Source organism: Mesoplodon bidens (assembly GCF_964165515.1).
Source record: "Mesoplodon bidens genome assembly, chromosome: 5".
In the NCBI taxonomy this organism is placed as follows: Eukaryota; Metazoa; Chordata; class Mammalia; order Artiodactyla; family Ziphiidae; genus Mesoplodon; species Mesoplodon bidens.
Window position 1 is genome coordinate 118,901,723 of NC_138161.1, and position 22,748 is coordinate 118,924,470.

Consider the following 22,748-nt stretch of genomic DNA (forward strand, 5'->3'; position numbering starts at 1 on the left):
TAGCAGGTCAGGATGAAAACTATGGGCATGAGATGGACTGTTCAGGGCAGTTCTGACTTTATTTTTAAAGCAAAGTTGCTAGTTATAAATGATTCCTGCTAAATAATAAAACGATAGATTTGGCTACAAACAATTGCCCTCATTTGGTGTGCTTTAATAAAAACTAATAGGTTCCAAGTTTATTTCACTCATTTGCTTAACAAATGAGCACCTACTATGTGCCAGGCACCATTCCAGAGGTTGTGACTAAATTAATGAACAAAACAAACCACTGTCCCTTAGAGTATACATTCCGGTGACAGAGTATAGATAATAATCCTAATTTTTTAAGAAAGTAAACAGATTATGTGAAAGACCATTTGTCTAAACGACTAATTCTATTAGACAAGAACCCCAGAGAACTGGGGCATATTTTAGTATTATTTCAAATGTATTCGTAGAGAATCAATTGTGGATAAAATACCAAAAACGTTTTATTATTATTATTATTATTATTATTATTATTATTATTATTATTATTATTGAGATCTTCTGGTTTCTCCCTCATTCATTTTACTTTTGATGAATCCTGCCCGCCTGTCTTAATTAAAAATCATTCTTTTTCGAAATGAAACTCATTTACTGAATTCTAAGAGACAGTGCACCTGAAAAGAAATAGCACCACTCACCACTGAAGTTCACACAGCTGAAAAATTGAATTTGCAAAACTTACTGGTGATTTTGCTAATACCAAATTATGATAAAGAGTATACTAAACTTACTTTGAATTTACTCGTCTTAATGAGCTTTTGTCTTTGTTTATTGGAAATTTTAAAATTTGTTGATCTAGATTCTTTCTACTTCATCAAGATTACTATTTGTCTTTAATCAAGTTATTTTTATTAAGCCATTCAAATGCATGGTTAAATACATTTTAAAATGTTTCCGAATAAGTATTCATGAATATGCTACAAAATTCAAACACTAAAAAGGAAATATGATGAAAATCAGTCTCCTTTCCTTTTTTGTTCTCAGCCACGCAGGTGCCCTCCCTCATTCGTTTACTGTGACTAGGTTCTTCTAGATCTTTCCAGTGATATTCTAAAGGAGCTTCTCAGACTTTACAATGTGCATATGAATCTTGTTAAAAATACAGATTCTTATTCAAGGGGTGTGTGCTGAGCTTCAGATTCTCCATTTCTAAGAAGTTCCCAGTGAGGCTGCTAGCTTCACTGTCAAGGTGGTGAAGCACATTAGTTTATATTTGTCTCTGTGTTTACTTGTTTATTGGCCTTAAGAGAGCAAGATGTTCTCATACATATACACAACTTTCTGCTTTCTACTATGACTTCAGCCCTAGGGCTCCGGCTTTGAGCTTTGCTTTGTTACAAAGTATTCTTCTAATCTTTGCCTGAAGTGATCATTTATGCAGTATGTTAGAAATCAAACCATAAATGATGAACGTTAGCAATATAACCATTTGAAGCATGCTACTAGGTGATGTGTAAATTGTAATGACTAGGAGAATCTCTCTTTGCAAATTTTCCATCTGCTTTTTAAAGTAAGGTTAGAAAAGTCCTCAATTCCAAGCAGCCTCTAAATTTTAGCAGAGAGCACACTGAGGACTTTAGCTTGCAACCAGCACCATTAATCTAATACAGATGCCATCATACTTGGAAATGATACAATTAAGCTCCCTAAAAGCAATATAAAGTGCAAAGATCATTTAAATATTTTAAAGTCATAAACATTCATATTCTATGTACCTGGATAAAGTAGTCTCGAGAGATGACGGTTATCCATATCACAAGGGGTACAGGTGTTGTCTTTGTTGGACCTGTATGTAAATGTAATTCAGACAGCTTGGGAGCAACCCATAAAAGAAAATTAAAATTTCATGCTTGTTTCTTCCCCTCTACAAGAAAATGGAGACCTATAAGATTCAAGTTTGCCCATCTGTGTGGTCTGCAGAGTCTGTTCATATGAGTACTTGCTAACGCAACACAAGATTTGGTTTTAAAAGAGAACCTGTATCAGAGACACTTTTCAGAAATAAAGATTTGGACCATCAAAGTCTCAGTTTCTGTGTCTTCGGCAAAAAGAGCTAAGGGGTACAGGTTTCTCTCTGATGCCCAGTTAGTATCTCTCAGTGTGTCTTTTGGTGTGACTGGCTCGGGGTCTCCATGTGGAGGGTTCTTAGACTGGGTGCTGAGCTGGTTGTCTTAAAGGACCGAGGTTGAGGGGGAGAGTGATCTGGATCTGTCCAATCTCTTGAGCATACACCATACTACCACCAGTCGTGATTCTCAAACTTAGGTGATGTAGGCGTGTACTAAACAGTATGCAGAGTCATAGAAAACAAACAGCATATCCTCCTGAATTTTCAATTGAATTAAAAATATGGCAGGTCCATATTAAAACATAATAAAAAAACCACTCAAACAAGCATAAATGCAAAATTCTGATGGATTTTTAAGTTAACGTGAGATTTCAAACCAACATCTATTGCGCTTAGATCAGTGCCTCTAGACTCCTTGGAACGCACATTTAGTGGCTTCGGCCACTAAATACACTTCTACCTAGTAGAAGGGTATTTCAATGGGGAAATTTTAGGAATACCGTGATATACATTGAAAGGGCACTAAGAGGTCAGAATCCAGATCGTTTGAATTGCATCTACATTTCTTTGTCTCCTGAGGGACTCTGGAGTGGGCCTATGCAAAATATTTTGGAGCCAAGAAAGTTGTTGTCATGTTTTTGAAATATTGACTTTCTGGAGGAAATGAGGAAGTGACCTAGAGGTTGTTAAGAGATCCAGACTGGTTTAGGAGATGTCATCAATGAACTTCTAATAAATTATCTCTGTAGAGAAAAATATGTGCCTTTGAGGTCTTTGTAGACTGAAGGGGTAAAAGTATTTTTCTAGAATTAACCCATTTCTGCTGGAAGTAGAGAACAAGTCACTTCTTTACAGAAATGTTGCATGACGTAGTAAACACTGTTTGTCATGTAGACTGGATTTTAATCCCTCCCTTCAAACCTTGGACTGGACACTAAAGTTCTCCAGGTCTTAGTGTTCTCATCTGAAAAATGGGCTGAGGATGAAAGGAGCTAGTAGTGGATCAGTGTTTGCGTTCTCCTCTTTTCTTTTCCTTCTATATTTTTCCTTTCCAACTCCCATTCCCTTTGTGCCTGGCAGTCGACAATGAATAGTACATCTCCATTTGAATGGGAAAGTGGTACCCTACAGTAGGGACTCAGAGCAAATGACCTGGGTCTCCACCAACCCTGAGATTCCCTCTGATGATCCATGAAAGCTTTTGGCTAAGGAGGCATTTAGATAAATAATCAACTACTCAGAATGTAAACACATTTAAATCTTACTGTTTACCAGCACTTCGAAACTAAATTTACACAAAAGGATGACCTAGAAACAAGGAGGAAAAAGCTGTGTGGCATTTAGATGCATATCACATATGCATAATTGATTCTTTAAAAGGTTAAATACCCTTGACATATGTATGGTTAGTGATATACCCCTGATGTGTTCACAATCATTAGGGTAGTGGCTTTGTTTTACATAATTCTAAAGTAAATGTCACATTTCTTCTTTGGAGATTCCAGGACTGGTATTCAGAAAAGCATATGTTTCTAAGTAGATAGCTGGGAAGAGGAGCTACTCTTTTCCAAACAGAAGGACTATTCATGTAGCTAGTACACTAAGCTTTGTGAGAAACCGACTGCCACTAAATTCTCTAGAATTGAAATGCAATTACATATCGAGGACAGGACAAGTGCTACCTACAAACAGAAAAGCTCAAATACATGATTTTTTTTTTCTGTTTTGCTTTGGTTTAGGAGGGCATTTGCAGGAAGAATTAAGTACCCCAAACACACTATAGTCCTTAATTGAAATGCACAGATCAGGCAATTTGGTGAATCCTTTAGCGGCTTTTTTCAGAAGCTTATTGTAGATCTGAAGGACTGGTCTTTTCTTATGTCCATAAACAATTATAAAGATGCTAAGGAAATTAATAAAAGAGGCAAGTCACTAAAAATATGTAGAATGAAATACCATAATATATGCCATAAGAATCAGAAAAATAGGCAACTTGAGGATACATATGTAAGTGGTAAAAACTATGTAAATGGGAATGATTATTACAAAAATTCAAATTATGGTTTTTTTCTTTGGGGAAGGAGGGAAATACAATTTGTATGGTGTTCACAGGGGTTTTCACTAGATGAATGATCCATGGGTGTTTACTGTTGTTTTTAAATACTGTTATTAAATCTTTTTTCAGGTGTGTTATATTTTCTAATTTTTGAAAATGGAAAAGGCAAAATAACAAAACACAGTGAAGAGAAAGCACAAATTAAGTTGGTAAAAAAAAAGACAATGTAATATGGTAATCATAATAAAAGTAAATATATCAGTCTCAGGTTGTTGGATGTATCTTCGTGTTGTACTTTTAAAAAAAATTAAATGCATGCTATGTGCAAGACACAGCTATAAAATACAAGTCCCTGCAAGGGTCAAAAGTAGAAAGCCAGATAAAAACTAACAAAAGAAAACTATTGTGGCTATTTAAATGATGGGAAACTGGACATTAGGACAAAATGTAATGTTATTTATTTTCTCTGTCTCTAATTCCTATTTCTCCATTCATACTCTGAGCCTGGTCCATCCAGGCATCTGCTCCAACCCTCCAGGTCTTTTGATAATTATCTCCACCCATTTTTGTCTTATTCCTAGTGAGTCATTTTAAAAGCCCTGGATCTTCAGTTTCTCAACTCTGGGAGTAGTTATCTGTGTACTACTGATTTGGTACTTAACAATATGCTGTATTTTAATGTTATAGATATTCATGCATTTCTTTAATTATGTTGTAACATCCTAAAGCTAGAGATTATACTTTATTCATCTTTTAACACCCCCCTGTCACCTCACTCTAGGAATTGCCATATGGTAGAACCATGTCACATGGCATATAGTAGAAAGTCAATAAACAGGTCAGCAGTCGACTGAAAAATGGCTTCTGAAAACACATTAAAAGCTCTTTCAGGACATTTGAGTACTATGCCAATGTTCTGCATTTGTGTTTTCTAAGCTAGCTCTCAGCCTAAATTTTAGAATGGAAGGAGGAAGAGAAACTAATGGTAAGAGAGTTACCCAGAACTGTGCAGAGTTGGTGAGACCAAGGCCAGTAGGAGGGTACTCCCTTCTGGACCTAGCTGGGAACTCCCATAGGTTCAAGGCTGATCTTTAAGGGCAGGGACTGCATCTAATACACTTTTCTGCCTCTCTCTGCACCTGGAACAAAGTCCATCACATCGTACACCATCAATAGATGCTTCTGCAAAGTGTGAGAGAATTAAATATTAGTCTTGGATAATTTAATTCACTCCCATGGCCTCAAAACAATGTGCCACTGAAGGCTTCCCAGTATGTATTTTAAGCTCTGACTGTTCTGCAGAGGGAGAGGGTGACTGGGCAAGGAGATGGGTCAGCCCGGCCCAGGCAGGATGCAGATGTTAGCACTTGGATTTTTACTCTGGGCTTAGGAGGTGATTGGAGCAAAGCTGAGTACAGTGGGTTTGGTTCTGCCAGCTGATGGGGGTCTATGGAAACATGCAACAGATGTTTAAAAAGAAACGGGAAAGCCCATGGAACAGATCATCAGTGCTTGTCCCACTGGCCACCAAGAAGTAGCTGGAATTCCTCTTTTCTCATGGCATACAAGATATGATATCTGCTGCAAACCTCTTTTAAAATTGTCTTGTTTTGTTTTTGGTTTTGTTTTTTTGTTTTTTTTTTTCAGTACAGGGGCCTCTCACTGTTGTGGCCTCTCCCGTTGCGGAGCACAGGCTCTGGACGCGCAGGCTCAGTGGTCATGGCTCACGGGCCCAGCCGCTCCGCGGCATGTGGGATCTTCCCACACCGGGGCACGAACCCATGTCACCTGCATCGTCAGGTGGACCCTCAACCACTGTGCCACCAGGGAAGCCCTAAAATCCTAGTTTTTAAAAAAGTAATGCATAAAGCATATGCTATAAAATTCAAAGGATATAGTAAGAATATGGCAAAAATAAGTATTCCTGTCACCTCTGCCCATAGTTGCTCTCTCTAAAGACATCTGCAGTTACCAGTTAACCCACTTGGTTTTAGGTATACATAAACACTTCCTGTTTGGGGATACACATACATGTCTATATGGGTTTATATATTTTCTGACAAATAGATCATCTAATAACATACTACACCGAATCATGATTTTTTTCATTTAACAATTTATGCCACAGTTCTTTCCATTTTTCTTTTTCTTTTTATTATCTTTAAAATCCCAGCCTCTAATACTGTCTAATACACTGACACTGTTCAACTTTAGTTTTGTTAGTGAATGAATGAGTGATTTCATAATAGTCTCTAATTCATTCTGAACCTGAAAGTCACACACCAACACATTTTATGCATGTCTTGTCTTACACCCCATCTCTAATATGCATCTCTTTGCCTGTAAACACCCCTCTAAGTTAATCTCAAAAAATTTGAACCTCCCTTTAATGTTGTCTTTCAGGCTGTCCTCCAGAAGTTATCTCTAAGCACTTAACAACTGTGTCCTGTTTTTTATTGCCCTACATTCTTATTTGTTAATATTGTAGCCATAAGATGTGAATAATACTCTTTTTTTTTTTTTTTTTTTTTTTCTGTATGCGGGCCTCTCACTGTTGTGGCCTCTCCCGTTGAGGAGCACAGGCTCCGGACGCACAGGCTCAGCGGCCATGGCTCACGGGCCCAGCTGCTCCGCGGTATGTGGGATCTTCCCGGACCAGGGCATGAACCCGTGTCCTCTGCATCGGCAGGCGGACTCTCAACCACTGTGCCACCAGGGAGGCCCAATAATACTCTTAAAAATAATTTTTACTGAGTACTTATTTGTGCCAGACATTGTGCTAAGCATTTCTCACAAATCTCTACAACACATCTATGAAGTAAGGAACAGTATCACCCTCTCTGTACACCTGTCAGTGCCCTCCCAGGATCTCCTTGACTCAGCCTTAAGTTGCTGTGCAGACCATTTCCTTATATACAGTGGCTTCCAGCATCGTGCTGCCCAAGTGACCTCCAGAGAATGTGTTCAGCCCAAGTGGGCACGCCAAAGTGCTAACATATTGACAACCCCAAAGTGTCCTAACCAATGAGGTATAGACACTCATGGAGGTGGATAAATACCCTGGCTTTCTCTCCTCTTTGGGAAAAGTTTGAGCTGTGTTCTGCCCAGTCATTTCTTCTGTGGGTCCCTGTGTGATGGAGCCTCAGTTGCTCATATCCGTAAACCCCTTTCTGTCTCACCCTTTATTACCTTTCCTCCCTGCCCACTTCCTTACTTCCTAGAATTACCTGCCAAATAAACTGCTTACAGTCAAATCCTTGCCTCAGGGTCTGCTTTTAGGGAAATCAAACCTAGGGAAACTGAGATTTAGAATATGTGAGTAATTTGTTCAAGGTCATCTGTACATCAAGTGTCAGATTCAAGCTATGAACCAGAAGCCACACTCAGAGCACCATCCCTTACTGTTAGGTAGATGGTAAGTGCCTCAAAGCAGGCCAAGGGATACTCTGTTCCCTCCATGGTGTGTTTCAAAATGCAAACCAAAGTTGGAGCTTAATACATACTTCTGCTGGGCAATGCCGTTCTATGTTTTGGGGTGTCTCTTTTCCACCCCAACACATCAGGACTTGCATTTTAGGTAATGTTGGCTAAACATATGTACTTGTGATTTGTTACTGAAAGTGCGATTTACAGAGAGTTTCTCATGCTTGTTTACTTGCTGTCTTCTCCTTGTTGGTCTACAGATAGCAACTTCATCCTCGCCAACGCCCAGGTGGCTAAGGGTTTCCCCATAGTCTACTGTTCGGATGGCTTCTGTGAGCTTGCTGGATTTGCCCGAACAGAAGTCATGCAGAAGAGTTGCAGCTGCAAATTCTTATTCGGGGTTGAAACCAATGAGCAACTGATGCTTCAGATAGAAAAGTCCTTGGAGGAAAAAACAGAATTCAAAGGAGAAATTATGTTCTACAAGAAGAACGGTGAGTTGGCTTTTTCTGATGGGTGCTCCTTGGACAGTTGTGAAAGGTCACCCACCTTCTTTCAACTCCCATTGGTGTAATTGCTCCATAACTCCCACTAGGGCTTAATGGTATTTCACATAAATACAGTCTGTTATTGAAGTTCCACAAATAACTTGCACGATGGCCTTGTTTTAGCCATTAACAGCATAAACTACCTGAAAATTTAGCATTAGAATTACAATTATTCAATGTCAGTATATTGACTGGGGTAATATATGTTAAAACAAAGTGTGTTATGTTGTGGTCATGCTTAAGATATATATCAGATATGATGGTTGTTAATATATTAACAGATAATCTTCTATTCAGAGATAGTTTTCCATCTTTAAGAAACACATCTCAGCCTCAGTCATTAGGGACAGAGATCTGAGTGTTTGACAGCAGAAAAAGAAGTTAATTTAAAGGTCATGAGCATAGGTATTTTCTCTTCCAGTCTCCTGTCCACAGAGCCTTTCTCGCTATTCTTAAATTCTAGAGACAAAATAAGAGACACACGGTGTCTCAGGGTGGGAGTACATTTTCCTGGACTCAACACTGCCACTGGGGAAATAATATTTTCTTGTGACTATGACTATGGTTTTGTGACTCTCTTCTAAATGAAAAAGTATCTAGGGATGAGTATAGTTTCCACAGTGCTTGGTTCCTACATGGGAATAGACATCATTATCCTGTAAGCCGTGGTAGAGGGGGTGAATCCAAGAGGCATTATATTGGAGAAATGCTAGATCAAAAATGAGAACAAACCATCATTTTCCAATTTCTAGAATTCTATCTCTTTTTTTAACCATTTTCCTTTGAGTAACATAGCCCCCTGAGTTTTATTTAGCTGGCACATGGCCGCCTAGCTAAAGAGTATATTCCCCAGCCTTCTTTGCAGTTAGCTAGGGCATGTGTCTAAGTTCTGGCCAATGATATATAAGAGTGAATGACTTATGCAACTTCTGGGTGAAATCCCTAAAAAACGAAATTGTTTGACCTCTAATTTTTCTTCTTCTCCTTTTCCGTGGTGTTGTGGACTGAATTACATCCCTTCAAATTTCATAGATTAGAGCCCTAACCCCCAGTGTAACTGTGTGTAGGGATAGGGCCTTTTAAAGTTAAATGAGGTCATAAGGATGGAGCCTTAATCCAATATGACTGGTGTCCTTATATGAAGAGGAAGAGACACCAGGGATATGTGTACATAGAGGAAAGGTGTGAAGACACAGCGAGAAGGTAGCTGTCTATGAGCCAAGGAGAGAGGCCTCACCTTGATCTTGGACATCCAGCCTCTAGAACTGTGAGAAAATAAATTCCTGTTGTTTAAGCCACCCAGTCTGTGCTATTTTGTTATGACAACCCTAGTAAACTCATACATATGAGTCAGAATGTTAAGGCAAGGCTGGAAAGCCAGCTTCAACCATTTGTCAAGGTCGACACCATAGAGGAATACAGAGCAACAATAGGTAAGGAGCCTGGGTGTGGTTTTAGGTCCACCTTTCCCATCCTAGACAAAGACACATCCAGTTCTATCTTGTTTGAATCACTCTATTTCTAGGTGGTTTTGTTACAACATTTAAATTGTACTCTAATTCAAGGTTTCACAACCTTGGCACTATTAACATCTTGGGCCAATAATTATTTGTTGTGGGGGCTTTCCTGTGCATTGTGGACAATTAGCAACATCTCTGGCCTCTTTAATACTTAGTACTGGGGTCATTTTTAGGAGGAGATATTGGAGCCTGAACATGGGAACTTCATCCTTTTTTAAAAGTTATTTGTCGGGCATCCCTGGTGGCGCAGTGGTTGAGAGTCTGCCTGCTTATGCAGGGGACACGGGTTTGTGCCCCAGTCTGGGAAGATCCCACATGCCACGGAGCGGCTGGGCCCATGAGCCATGGCCGCTGAGCCTGTGCATCCAGAGCCTGTGCTCCGCAATGGGAGAGGCCAAAACAGTGAGAGGCCCCCGTACCGCAAAAAAAAAAAAAAATGTTATTTGTCCTTGGAGGACAGTCCTTGATCATGTGAATTTTGGATGCACGGTAGTCAGGAAGTATTGGCAAGCACCCCTCTGGGAGGGACAGTATATCCAGTTCTTTGGCACCAGGAACACAGTTCAGACCATTGTGTCCTTCCCAGTGTCAATAGATAAGGCCTACATTGCAAATGCGATAAAATAAAAGGATTCTAGCTCTATCTAATTTTACCACAATCACTGAAAGGGGGTCCTGAGATAAAAGAAAATGGAGTTGGTCACTGAGAATGCAAACTGGTAAGGAGTGATAAAACCACCATCTGGTGAACAAAGGGAAAAGGAGAGGCTTTGTCTGAAATACCCGCTGACTGCAGACTTGTCCATCTTAAGATAAGTGCCTTGTACAGGTCTCTCCAAATCCATTTGTGTTTCTTCCTTTTTAAGCCTTCTCACAATATCCAAATGTGGCACCTCTGAGAAAGGTTTAGGCCAAGGAGGAGAATTTAGGTGGCAAGGCCAAAGGGTGGAGACTTTGGAGGTCAGATTAGTAGAAATATAAAGCACAGGGTGGGAGTGAACCCCTAAAAGAGTTTCCCAAGCCTAGTTTTTTATAAAGATGCCTACAACCTTGGACCCCTTTGGATGGAAATCATTAAAGGTGCCAAGAAAGAATAAGGTTTTTAAAAATTAGGTAATAAATAAGAAGACAACTAGCTTCACAGAGAAGCATAATACTCAAACTTTTCTTTGGCTAAAATACAGAGAGTAATATTTTATATTTTTATGTGCAGGAGTTAACATTTCTTATTTCTTGTCCTCGCTTTAAATTGCCCAGATTCTACCTATGCATCAGAAATAGACCATTAAGATGTCTTTTCAAAAAGCAGTCACCTCTACTTCTGCTGATATACAAAAGGCATTAACCACGGCTATTTTAGACAAACAAATGTATGGGTACCTGAACCAAGGGTAACAATTTTATAAATTTGGTGTTTATCCTCATTGTTTTGGTTTTTTTTAATATCAGCAATACTTTACTTATATGTGTGTGGTTCCCTCCTTTTTTACACGCAGCATACTTTGCACACCGTTCTATAGTTGCAGAGCAATATCTTTTACATCTGTGTTTACCTTGTAGAACAACATATGCTGGATGACAATCACTCATTCTTTTGTACAGTATTACATCATATGGATCAGTCATAGTATTACATCAGGTGGATCCACCCTAGTCACTTACAGTATTACATCAGGTGGATTCATTATAGTATTACATGATATTACATCATATGGATCCATCCTAATCAATTACAGTATTACATCATGTGGATCCATTATAGTATTACATAGTTAAATAAACCTCTACTGATGGACACTTGTGTTCCCTCTAAAATGTGATCACTCATTTGCATAGTATTACATCATATAATTCAGTTCAACGACTCCCGTACTGATGGACATTTGTGTTCCCTCTAGAATGTTATCTGTTTGCTTTGCTCTTTCTGTCTCTCTCTCTTTTAAGTACTACTGTTGTTATTTAGAAAGTTTTGTGTTTTTTTCTAAAAGTTATCTTTTATGTGGTATGTTTATATTGTATAGTCCCACTTTTTAAAGATTTTTGTCTTCATTTTCTATCATAAGCAATGTTATAGTTAACCAGGAACCACTTCTCCCTCTTTCTCTCCCACAAGCTAATTTAAAGTAATGTCCTTTTAGTACAAGTTAATATCTATAAGACAATCAGCATGCATGGTCTGCTTTCCTTATTATCACTCTATGTTCCTCTCTCACCTCTTTCATAGTTATATTTACATTGTCAGCTCAAATAACAATTGCATGTATTTTGTCACTCTTATCCTCCTTTATTTAATCTTGTTGCTACAGTGAAATAATGATCATCTTATATTCTGTCCTAAAGCTTCTCCAATCATTTCTTCATTGTCAGAAGCTTGTTTTCTGAGCCATCTTAGGAAGAGCTCATGGAAACTGGTTCCCTGAGCCCCTTCATTTTAATAACAATATGACTGTGGCCTTTGTACTTGTAGATCAATTCGGGTGAAAATTAAACCTTTGGTTTATATTTTCTTCACTTTACTATCTCAATTATGTTATTCTTTTTTGTACTGGCATAGAGTATTATTTTACCCTAAAAGTGCTGCTAATTAAGTGAGTTGGTGTTTTGTCCTGGATGTTCAATGAATTTATTTTATTTTATTATTTCATTTCATTTTTTCATTTTATTATAATCTAATGGTTTTACTGGAATATATCTTGGCATAGGCCGAGGTCAACAAACTCTTTCTGTAAAGGTCCAGAGAGTAAATATGATACATTCTGCAGGCCATACAGCCTATGTTGCAAGTACCCATCTATGTCATCATAGTTTGAAAACAACACAAGAAAATATGTAAATGAATGGGTGTTACTGTCTTCCAATAAATATTTTATTTGCAAAAACAGGAGGTGGGCTAGATTTGACCTACAGGCCAGTTTACTGATACCTGGTTTAGAATTTTTTGGATCAGATTTTTCCTCTGATATGTGATGTGCCCTGTAGTATTTATGTTTAAGACCCTTTCACTTGGGGAAATTTTTCTTGAATTTTAATTATCATTTATCTGTTTTCTCACTTTGATTTTCCTCTTTACAGTCACTTATTGCATGTGTGTTGGATCTTCTTTGCCTGTCCTTGGTACCTATCATTTTCTTCCTCTTTTTCATTTATTTTGTTTTGTTTTGTTTTCAATTTTTCACCTTGTGCAGTTTATTTCTTTTCCTTTCCTTTTGTGGTACCTATTCACACTTGTATTTCTTCTCTTTAAGTCTTCAGTTCTTTATCTTTCATTTATATCCTCTCCTGAGCTCAATTAGGTCATATTATTTATATCACTCTTTTGACTGGTATCTTAGTTCAGACTGCCATCACAAACTATAGACTGGGTGGCTTAAAAAACAGAAATAAATTTTCTAACATTCCTGAAAGCTAGAAGCCCCAAATCAAGGTGTTGGAATGGTTGGTTTCTTTTTAGGCCTCTCCCCTTGTTTTATAGATGGCTGTCTTTTCTCTGCGTCTTCATATGGTCTTCCCTTTGTGTGTCTTTGTCCTAATCTCATCTTCTTATGACATCAGTCATATTAGATTAGGGCCCACCCAAATGACTTCTTTTTAAGTAATTACATCTTTAAAGACCCCCATCTCCAAATACAGTCACATTCTGAGGTAATGGGGATTGGGACTTCAACATATGAATTTTTGAGGGCATACAGTTCATCCCATAACTCCTAGTCATATTGTTTCTTAGCTTTTCTAAATCAATGTAGGTTATGTAGGTAGTTTTTTCAAAGTTTGTAAATTTTCTTAATTACTTTTTACTTATTTCAAAATATTTGGGTTTTGTGTGCTTATGGAATATTTTGGATGCGTCTTTACTTTCTGTATCTGTATTCAGATAATTTTTCTCTTTATCTTCTCTTTCATCCTTTTCTATTGTCATGTTTGAATTTTTTTTCTCAACTTTAAGAATATTGAAAATAGAGGTGTGCTAGGAAAACTCCTAAACCTATGGCTCCTTTTGCCATTCCCAAAAAGTTTTCTTTTTTTTTTCTTTTTTTTTTTTAATGCTTTCCCCATATAGCTACAATTTTGGCTTCTTTCTGAGTTAGGTCTCCTCTCCTAGTGAGGACCTGTTTCACACTAGTATTAGAAATGTTTCCTTTCTTTACCCTGATTTTCCTGCTCTGACCAAGTAGGGCTCTGGTTTGAGCAGTTTCTCCTCGGTATAATTCTATACCTCAGTGAGTTCTATATGTCCAAGAAAGAATTTCTGCTGGGTTTTCTGAGAACATTGGAGGCTCAGGCAACCCCAACACCATCCTACCTTTCTGTAGCCCATTCTCACTCACCTGCAAATTGGAGACTGGGAAGCTCTGTGTTAGTTTTAATCATTTTTCAGATCTGTGTGTGGAATCCTCTACTTCCAGAGGATTTCTTCTTTGGGGAGTAGACACTTGTTGACAAATTAGTAGGTCCCAAGCTCTAAGGCTATTAAAAACCTTCTTTCTGATATTCTTTTTTTTTTTTTTTAATAAAGCTGCTGCTGCTGCAAGGGTCTAGCTTCTTAGTTGGTATTGCTCATCATTCTGTATTCTCAGGTTTATGAGGACACACTGTCATATAGTTTGGTTGATAATGTATTTTTTGGATTTCTGATTTTGCTATCTTAGTTACTTTAATTTTGTGAAAAGATTGGGGATATTTCAAAACCAAAGTTTTCATGGCCACTGCTGTATTTTAAATAATCCCTTTAGGCAAGGTATAATTGCTTTGGGTATATAAGTCCAATTTTTTGTCATCTCCTTCTCCTTTCTTTCTGTCTAAATTTCCATTTGCATGGTTGGGTTGTGAGGATCTTCTTTTCTTTTTTCGCGGTACATGGGCCTTTCACTGTTGTGGCCTCTCCCATTGTGGAGCACAGGCTCCGGACGTGCAGGCTCAGCAGCCATGGCTCACAGGCCCAGCTGCTCCGCGGCATGTGGGATGTTCCCGGACCAGGGCACGAACCCGCGTCCCCTCCATCAGCAGGCAGACTCTCAACCACTGTGCCATCAGGGAAGCCCAGGATGTGAGGATCTTATACTAACTCATGGCATAGTGTAGAAAGGGTCCCCCTAACTCCTTGTGTGTTCACTGCTTCATGCCTGACCCATCTGTCTGATGCTTCCCTTATTGGCATTTGCAGCTGCATTCTGTGTCTGGTGATGCTCCCTACATGACTTCACCTCCACTTAGCTCTTGAAACCACTATAGCTCTCTCTTCACTTTTGCCTCTCTTTCATCATGCCACTGATCAGGGCATTCATTATTCTTCTCTATCCTCTGTATTGCTAGCATTCCCATCCTTCACACATGGAAGCAAAGGGAGACTCTGAGTACACTCAAGCATCCTTTATGCTATCACGTTTCCTCAAAAGTGGGCAGCCACCTTCATGCTGATAAAGAGGTAGTCTGACAAGCATGTTCTCTCAAGTGTCCCAGAGAGAAGGTAAAATGTCTCCTTTGCCTTTGATATTTCAAAAAAACTATCAAAACACTACTGGGTGTAAGATAGGGTACAAGGATCTATTGTACAACATGGGGAATACAGCCAGTATTTTGTAATAATGGAAAGTAACCTTTAAAATGTATTTAAAAACATAAAGTTTTTAAAAGGAAGAAATAAAAATAAAATAATTGATAAGAAAAATACACACACACAAATTTTCCCTGCTTCAAACCTGTGAAACCTCATAGAGAGGAGATTATTTCTAGCCTCCCCTACTTTCTCACAATCTCTCAAGCTGAGAATGGGCAAGCTGGGTTGTCATGTCATATTTGTCTTCTTCCTAACTCTGGCTTCTTGGCTAAATGTTAGCGGTAGAAAATTGTATCATCTCTGTGTCATGGAAGACAATCATGGTTGAATCTACAAACCCCAACCTTAATACGTTTATTTTAGCATATCTTCTCTGCAGAAAGCTTATCTTTCAAGCCTATTTTTATATTAAATAGATTCAACAAGAAGAGAAATGCTGCAAGAGAACAAAGATTTAAGAAGAAAATTAAAATGATATAGTTAATTTTGCAAAAATATTATCCTGATATATTAGTTTGCTAGGGCAATCATAAGAAATTACCACAAAATGAGTGGCTTAAACAACAGAAGTTTATTGTATCACTATTCTGAAGTCTTGAAGTCGGATATCAAGGGATCAGTTGGGTTGGTTTCTTTTGAGGGCTGACTGGAGGAGTTTGTTCCATCCCTCTCCCCTAGCTTCTGGTGATTTTCTGGCACTCTTTGGTATTCTTTACCTTGTAGAAGCATCACCCTGATCTCTGCTTTTATCTTCACATACTATTCTCCCTGAATGTGTGTCTGTGTCCAAATTTCCCCATTTTATAAGGACACCCGTCATATTGGTTTAGTGCCCACCTTAATGACCTTATCTTAGCTTACCTCTGTAAAGACTGTATCTCCAAATAAGGTTACATTCTGAGGTATTGTGGGTTAGGACTCTAACTTACTCTTTTAGGGGAACAAATTTAAACCCATAACACCTGGTTACATTTACATTAAACAGATTAGAATTTAAGTCACTTCCCAAAGATCATAAATAAAGAAATCAGGATATATAAAAATCCTCTGACTCTAAGTCCTTGCTCTTAAGCCACTGGTTGTCTGTGGGAGTAGGAATGGTACCACCTCCTAGGAGCATTCTGCCAGTATCTGGGGGTGTTTGACTCAAAATTGGGGGTTCTTTTGTCATTTAATGGGCAGGAGTCAGGGATGCTAGATATACTGTAATGTCTGGGGTGGTCTTGCAATTGAAGAGTTGTCCACTGCTTGACTTGACTTTCTTTCTTCCATTCTTTTCTTTTTTTCTCTTCTTTTCTTTTCTATTCTTCTTTCTCTTTCTTTTCTTTTCTTTCCCCTTCCTTCCTTCTTCTTTCTTTCTTTCTTTTTTCTTTCTTTCTCTCTCTCTTTCTCTCTCTCTTTCTTTCTTTCTCTCTTTCTCTCTTTCTTTCTTTTTTCTTTCTTTCTCTCTCTCTTTCTCTTTCCTTCTTTCCTCCTTCCTTCTTTTTCTCTATCTCTCCTTCTTTCTTCCTGAGCTTTATTGAGGTATAACTGATATACAAAGTGTTTCAAACATTTAATGTGTATATTTTGATGAGTTTGGACATATGCATACGGCCATGATACCATCACCACAATCAAGGTACTAAGCATATCCATCACCTCTAAAAATTTCCTGTGTTCTTTTGTGTTTTTTTATTTGTTTGTTTTTTGTGGTAAGAACACTTAACATGAGATCTATCCTCTTAACATTATGCTAAGTGAAATAAGCCAGTTACAGAAGGACAAATACTGCATGATTCCCCTTATATTAGGTATCTCAAATGGTCAAATTCATACATGCAGAGAATAGAATGGCAGTTGCCAGGGGTTGAGAGGAGCGGAAAATGTAAAATTGTTGCTCAATAGATATAAAGTTTCAGTTATGCAAGATGGGTAAGTTGTAGAGATTTGTACAGAATAGTACTTGTAGTTAACAGTACGGTGTTGTGCACTGCATGACTTTTTAATGCCCCACCAGGCTTTCCAGGAAGTAAAACACTGGTTTCTAATGACCTGAACTTGGAACTTAACACACAGTGTTTTTTGGGAAGACTTTAATTTCCTACTGAATTTCCAAGAATAAAACCATAGTGTAGTGAGAGAAGATTGAACTTTATGTCATTTAGAACTTCACCATTTAAGAAAATCTTGTCACTGTCTCCCAATACTTGTCACAGATATGCACATCTGCCCAGGTTCTGCACTTGGAGCTGCTGCATTTTACAGTGATTTTGTGTATTGGTGCAATTGTCCAACTGCTTCATAACATCTTCTGTTGTCATCCGTCATACCTGAGCATTTCATGTTGAGATGCATGTTATTTTACCAGAGACAACCTCACTTTTATTTCTATTACTGTTAATAATATAGAATGTCTGAAAACTTTTCTGAAAATAATGTGCATTATATGCAGGCAAGTTTTATTATTTAGATTTTTCAGTTCTAAATAGAAAAGAGGGAAATACAAGAGTTTGTTACAGAAGGGAATCTTGAGTCTGATAGGGTGGTGGAAAAGTCTCTTAACTCACAGACTCAATCATTCCCATGTCACTTTCAATATTTGTTATTTATGTCCATGTACCTACCGAGCTATTGCTTGCTTAATGATTTCTTTAAGTTGATTCTTTTCTTTTTACTCTAATTGCAAGCAAAGAAAACTAAATCACCACTCCCAATAGAAAACAGGGATCACTAGCTAAAACAGAAGGTAACCATAAATAAATATACAATGAAAATACCATTATTAAACTTTTAACATTAATAAAAAGTATATATGATATCTAAGTAATAATAAATCTAATTGATTATAATTTGCCAAGGAGCACATATGTTATTTTATTTAATTTTTCTAATAACACTTTGAAATAAATATGAATTATCTCACATTTACAGATGAAGAAAGTGTGATGCAGAGAAATGATGTGAACACAGCCCTATGTGCTCACCTTGCAATTGCCCCAGCAGTTCTCCTTTGTTCATTTTCTTTACTCACTGATGCACTTCACATTTCTTCTTTTAATTTTCTCATGACATGGTAAAATGTCTAGAAATGTTAATGCCAAGGAGAGGGGAGTCCAAGATAGTGGCATAGGAAGATCCTAACCTCACCTCCTTCCATGGACACACCAAATCTATAGCTACATCTGGATCATTTCCCTTTGAAAAAGATCTGAAACCTAATTTGACGATTAAAAAAAATGCATGAGCTCATGCATTTGAAGTCCTTTGAAGAATAAATGTCAGCAACGTAATGTTAAATAAATAAAAAACTCTTCCTTCACGTGCATGTGGAATTTCACTCTGTTCCCCAAACAGGCCTCATATTGTCTTGCCTCTGGAAATTTGCACGTGGGGTTGTTCCCTTCAAGAAACAACTTAAATGTCCTTTCTCTGGAATTTTCTTCCAGACAGCCAGGCTAAACACCTGACCCCCTTCTCCCTGTTCCAGCAAGACCTCATACAAACCTTTGTCGAATTGTTTTGCAGTTGTTTATGTGTGTGTGTCCTCAAATAGATAATTGGAGCAGTTGGTCCTATTCATGCTTTTATTTCCCTCAGTGCCTATCTCATGAGAAATGTTTAATAAACATGTGTTAAAGGAAAAAGAAAAAAAGATCTGAAACCTACTGAACTACTTCTTCACAACAAAGGTTAAAAGGACCACATCGAGATGCGTAGGAAAGACAGAGACATGGTCTTAGCAAAATCCCCACCCCTGACATGGTGACTCACAATGGGGGGGGATCTCACCAATCCAGCACTTCTTCTGGAGAAATGAGGGGTTGGTACCCCACATCAGACACCCCAACCCCTGGGAGCTACATCAGAGAGATGAACCCCCAAAATACCTGGCTAAGAAAACCAACAGGTGGTGTCCAAGGGACCCAAAGTGCTATAAGAAACTGAGATTTCCTTTTTAAAGGGCTCACATACAATCTCACACACCCCAAGACCCAGTGAGCAAACAGCAGTTTGAAAAACATCTAGACTATATGTGAAGGGGACTCACTTGCTAACCTAGAAGCCTCTGCTGAAGGGATGGGCAGCAGTTGAAACTCTCCCTGGAGACAGAGGTGCTGGCAGGTGCTGTTATTACACTCTCCACCTGCCCCAAGAGCACATCTCTTGCCATTTTTCCAGGCACAGTCCTGCCGCCTTGCTGAAGCCAGAGAATGTGGCTAGTTGAAGCACCCTGCTTCCTGGATGGGGCTGGTGAGCATGAATGGTCAGGGCATTCTCTCACTCCCAGCCTAAAGCCAGCACACACGCATAAGCAAGACATTCTCCTGCTGCATTGTTAAAACCCACAGGTGTATGCAGTCCAGACATTTTCCCAGTGCCTTTCTGAAGCTGGTGACTGTGCCCCACTCCCTATGCTCTGCAGCTGCCTTGCTAAAGCCAGCACATGCACACAACCCACACAGGGGACACCCCTTGATCCCCTGGCCCTGGTGGCCAAGGAGATGAAGGTACTGAGCTCCACAGGACTGTAACAATTGGAAAGACAGTTATTGGTAGGCCACTGCCCCCAAGGAACTGCACAGACAGCACACTGAAACACAACCCATCTTTCTGTGAAAAATGCTTGTTTACTTATCTTGGAGCTTCAGTCTGAGGGATGGGCTTCATGTTTCTGCCACATCTAGGGTCTAAGGAGGTGCTCCCAGGGAGTGTAAGTGGGGCGACACCATCCCTTCACACTCCTTCAGCCTCACTAAAGCTTGATAAGACTTTACAGCAAGGAGCTTAAATACTCATCTGTAGCCCTGATTTGTGTAACCATCACCCATGGGACACCTCCAGATCTCCTCTGGAGGCCAGTAGGGATTACAGTTGTGGCCTCACAATTCTGTATATATTTGCATACTGTTAGAGCTGCTGCCTGAGGGTCTGTCTTCCAATCAACCAAAAACTAGGTGCTAAATGAGATTTCTCCCTTTGGGACACTGACATGTCTCAGCATAATCTCAACAAAGGAGACATATCAAGAATAAGTCAGGTGATTTAGACAATCACAGAGCTTTGAAAGACAACCAAGAGCTAAGGCAAGCTTGAATAAGTTCATCTTCTGCACAAGGCCACTCCTTCAAGACTGGGATATGTAACTGTTCTGCCTAATGCATAGAAACAGGAACAGAGGGTCAGGCAGAATGAAGAAACAGAGAAGTATGTTTCAAACAAAAGAACAAGGCAAAACCTCAGAAAAAGACTTTAATGGTATGAAGATGAGTAATCTACCTGATAAAGAATTCAAAACAATGATCATAAAGATGCTCACAAACTCAGAAGAAGAATGGATGAACTGAGCAGAGAGATAGAAAATATAAGAAAGCACAAACAGATGTCACAGAGCTGAAGAATACAATAACTGAACTGAAAAAATACACAAGAGGTTCAACAACAGACTAGATGAAGCAGAAGAATGGATCAGCAAACTAGAAGACAAAATAATGGAACTCACCTATACAGAGCAGCAAAAGGAAAAAAAACACATGAAAAATAAATGGAAGATAAGACACTTATGGGACAACATCAAGTAGAATAACATTCACATTATGGTGGTCCCAGAGAAGAGAGAGAGAAAAGAAAAACTATTTGGGGAAATAACAGCTGAAAACTTCCCTAACCTAGGAAAGGAAACAAACATCCAGGTCCAGGAAGCCAAGTCCCATAAAAGATGAACCCAAAGAGATCCACACCAAAACACACTATAATTAAAATATCAAACATTACAGATAAAGAGAAAACCTTAAGCAGCAGGAAAAAAAACAAATTGTTACATATAAGGAAACTCCATAAGACTATCAAGAGACATAGGATTCAGCTGGTCTAATGTGTTGTTTCAGGCCAATGCGTCCTTATCGATTTTCTTCTGAAGGGTATATACAGTGATGTAAGTGGGGCTGTTAAAGTCCCCTACTATTATTTTATTGTTGTCTGTCCATTTCTCTCTTTAGATCTCTTAATATTTGCTTTACATATTTTGGTGCTCCTATGTAGGATGTATTTATATTTGTAAATGCTATATCTTCATGCTGGATTCACCTCTTTATCATCATGTAGTGCCCTTCTTTGTCTTTTATGACAGTCTTTGCTTTAGTCTTTTTTGTCTTTTATGAGTATAGCTACACAAGCTTTCTCTTTGTTTCCATTTCTATGGAATATCTTTTCCCACACCTTCACTTTCAATCTGTATGTTGCCTTATTTCTGAAGTGAGTCTTTAGTGGGCAGCATATATTCTTAGTTCCATTACACTCAGTTATTCAGTGTGACTCTGCAGAAGAGTTTTAGAATATTTGATTATGCCCTTTAGGCATTTTAGGACTGCAGCTCTATATAAGAGAAAAGACAAAGCCTTGGGGTTGTAGAACGTCAGATTAAAATTGACATTTTAAATGTATAACATATGTGACTTGACCATTTGACTGTTAGGAAATGGGCTAGTAGCATTGCATATGGAATGGTTTCATGTAGGATCCAAATTTCAGAGCAAGGTGTGCTGTGCCGAGCCATGTAATAAATGAATAACAGGAAAATGCTTTGTAATGGAAAGTGCAGTGTCTAAATGAGTGTCTTCTGTGAATATGGGGGTTCCCAACATGGGCATCATTTGTAGTAGCTTTAGATTTTCACCACATCTAGAGAACAATGATCAAGTCAGCCAGCCAAGAATCTATTTCAACAGATCTAAGGAAACCAGGCTTGAGATTACAGAAAATAAAAGAAACTTTACCTTAGGCTTGAGTGAGCCCTGGGGAGGAAGGAAGATAATTCTGAGCAAAAAAAAAGATCATTTCCCCACATAGCCCTGGACTCAGATGACTCCAGACCCAGAGAGAGGTGATGCAAGGGCAAGGGCAATATTTTCCTAAAGATCTCCTCAGGCTATTGAGGCTGTCAGAGCCGTAGCCCCACGGACATGAGCTTAGCATGGGATTGTTACTGACCAGGGTTCTTGGCCTGCTCAATCAATAGTAATTGATGAGGCCAGACAAGAAATTCAGGAAAGGCTTTATTGGGGCCCCTGCTTCAGCAGGAGGGAGCAAGAACAAGCAACAGGTTCCCTAGCTCGCTTACCGGGGATGGGGGTGGGGAGGAGAGCTGGTTCCTTATATGGGGTGAGGGTAGGGGCAGGACCAGGGGTGGGGCCAGAGGTGTGGCTTAGGTGGTTTGCCCACCCCTTTGGTGGTGTCGTGTGTAGGGGGCACGCGCAGTACCCTGCTTTTGCTCCCAGCTCTTCAGAAGTAGCAGTTGGGTTTTTTTGGTCTTTTTGTATCTTGTTGTCCATAACTTGCCCCAACTGCACATGTACACAGTTATTTTTAGTCCCTTATAGTTTCTTTGTATTTTGTTGCTCGAAGAGATGTTTGTCCAGGTGCAAGCACTGCAGCAAAGGGTCCCAGGTCCCAGGCTGTCTCAGGGTGGTGCCTTTGGCACAACTGAGGGCATCCAAGTGAGCCTGGAGGACAGTGCAGAACGCAGAGCGCTGCATGCTTGGAAGCCAAGAAGACTAGCCTGTGGGGACAT

The 22,748-nt window shown here is 39.0% G+C and overlaps 1 protein-coding gene across 1 annotated transcript in view; it reads left to right on the forward strand.

The window, feature by feature from the left end:
- Positions 1 to 22,748, forward strand: part of KCNH8 (potassium voltage-gated channel subfamily H member 8) — a gene marked incomplete at both ends in the record, with an annotated part of 333,350 nt that overhangs the window by 109,666 nt on the left and 200,936 nt on the right. Inside the window, one exon of the mRNA XM_081235814.1 lies at positions 7,838 to 8,071. Within this exon, the coding sequence (XP_081091940.1) occupies positions 7,838 to 8,071 (234 nt within the window). The remainder of the gene's footprint in view (positions 1 to 7,837; positions 8,072 to 22,748) is intronic.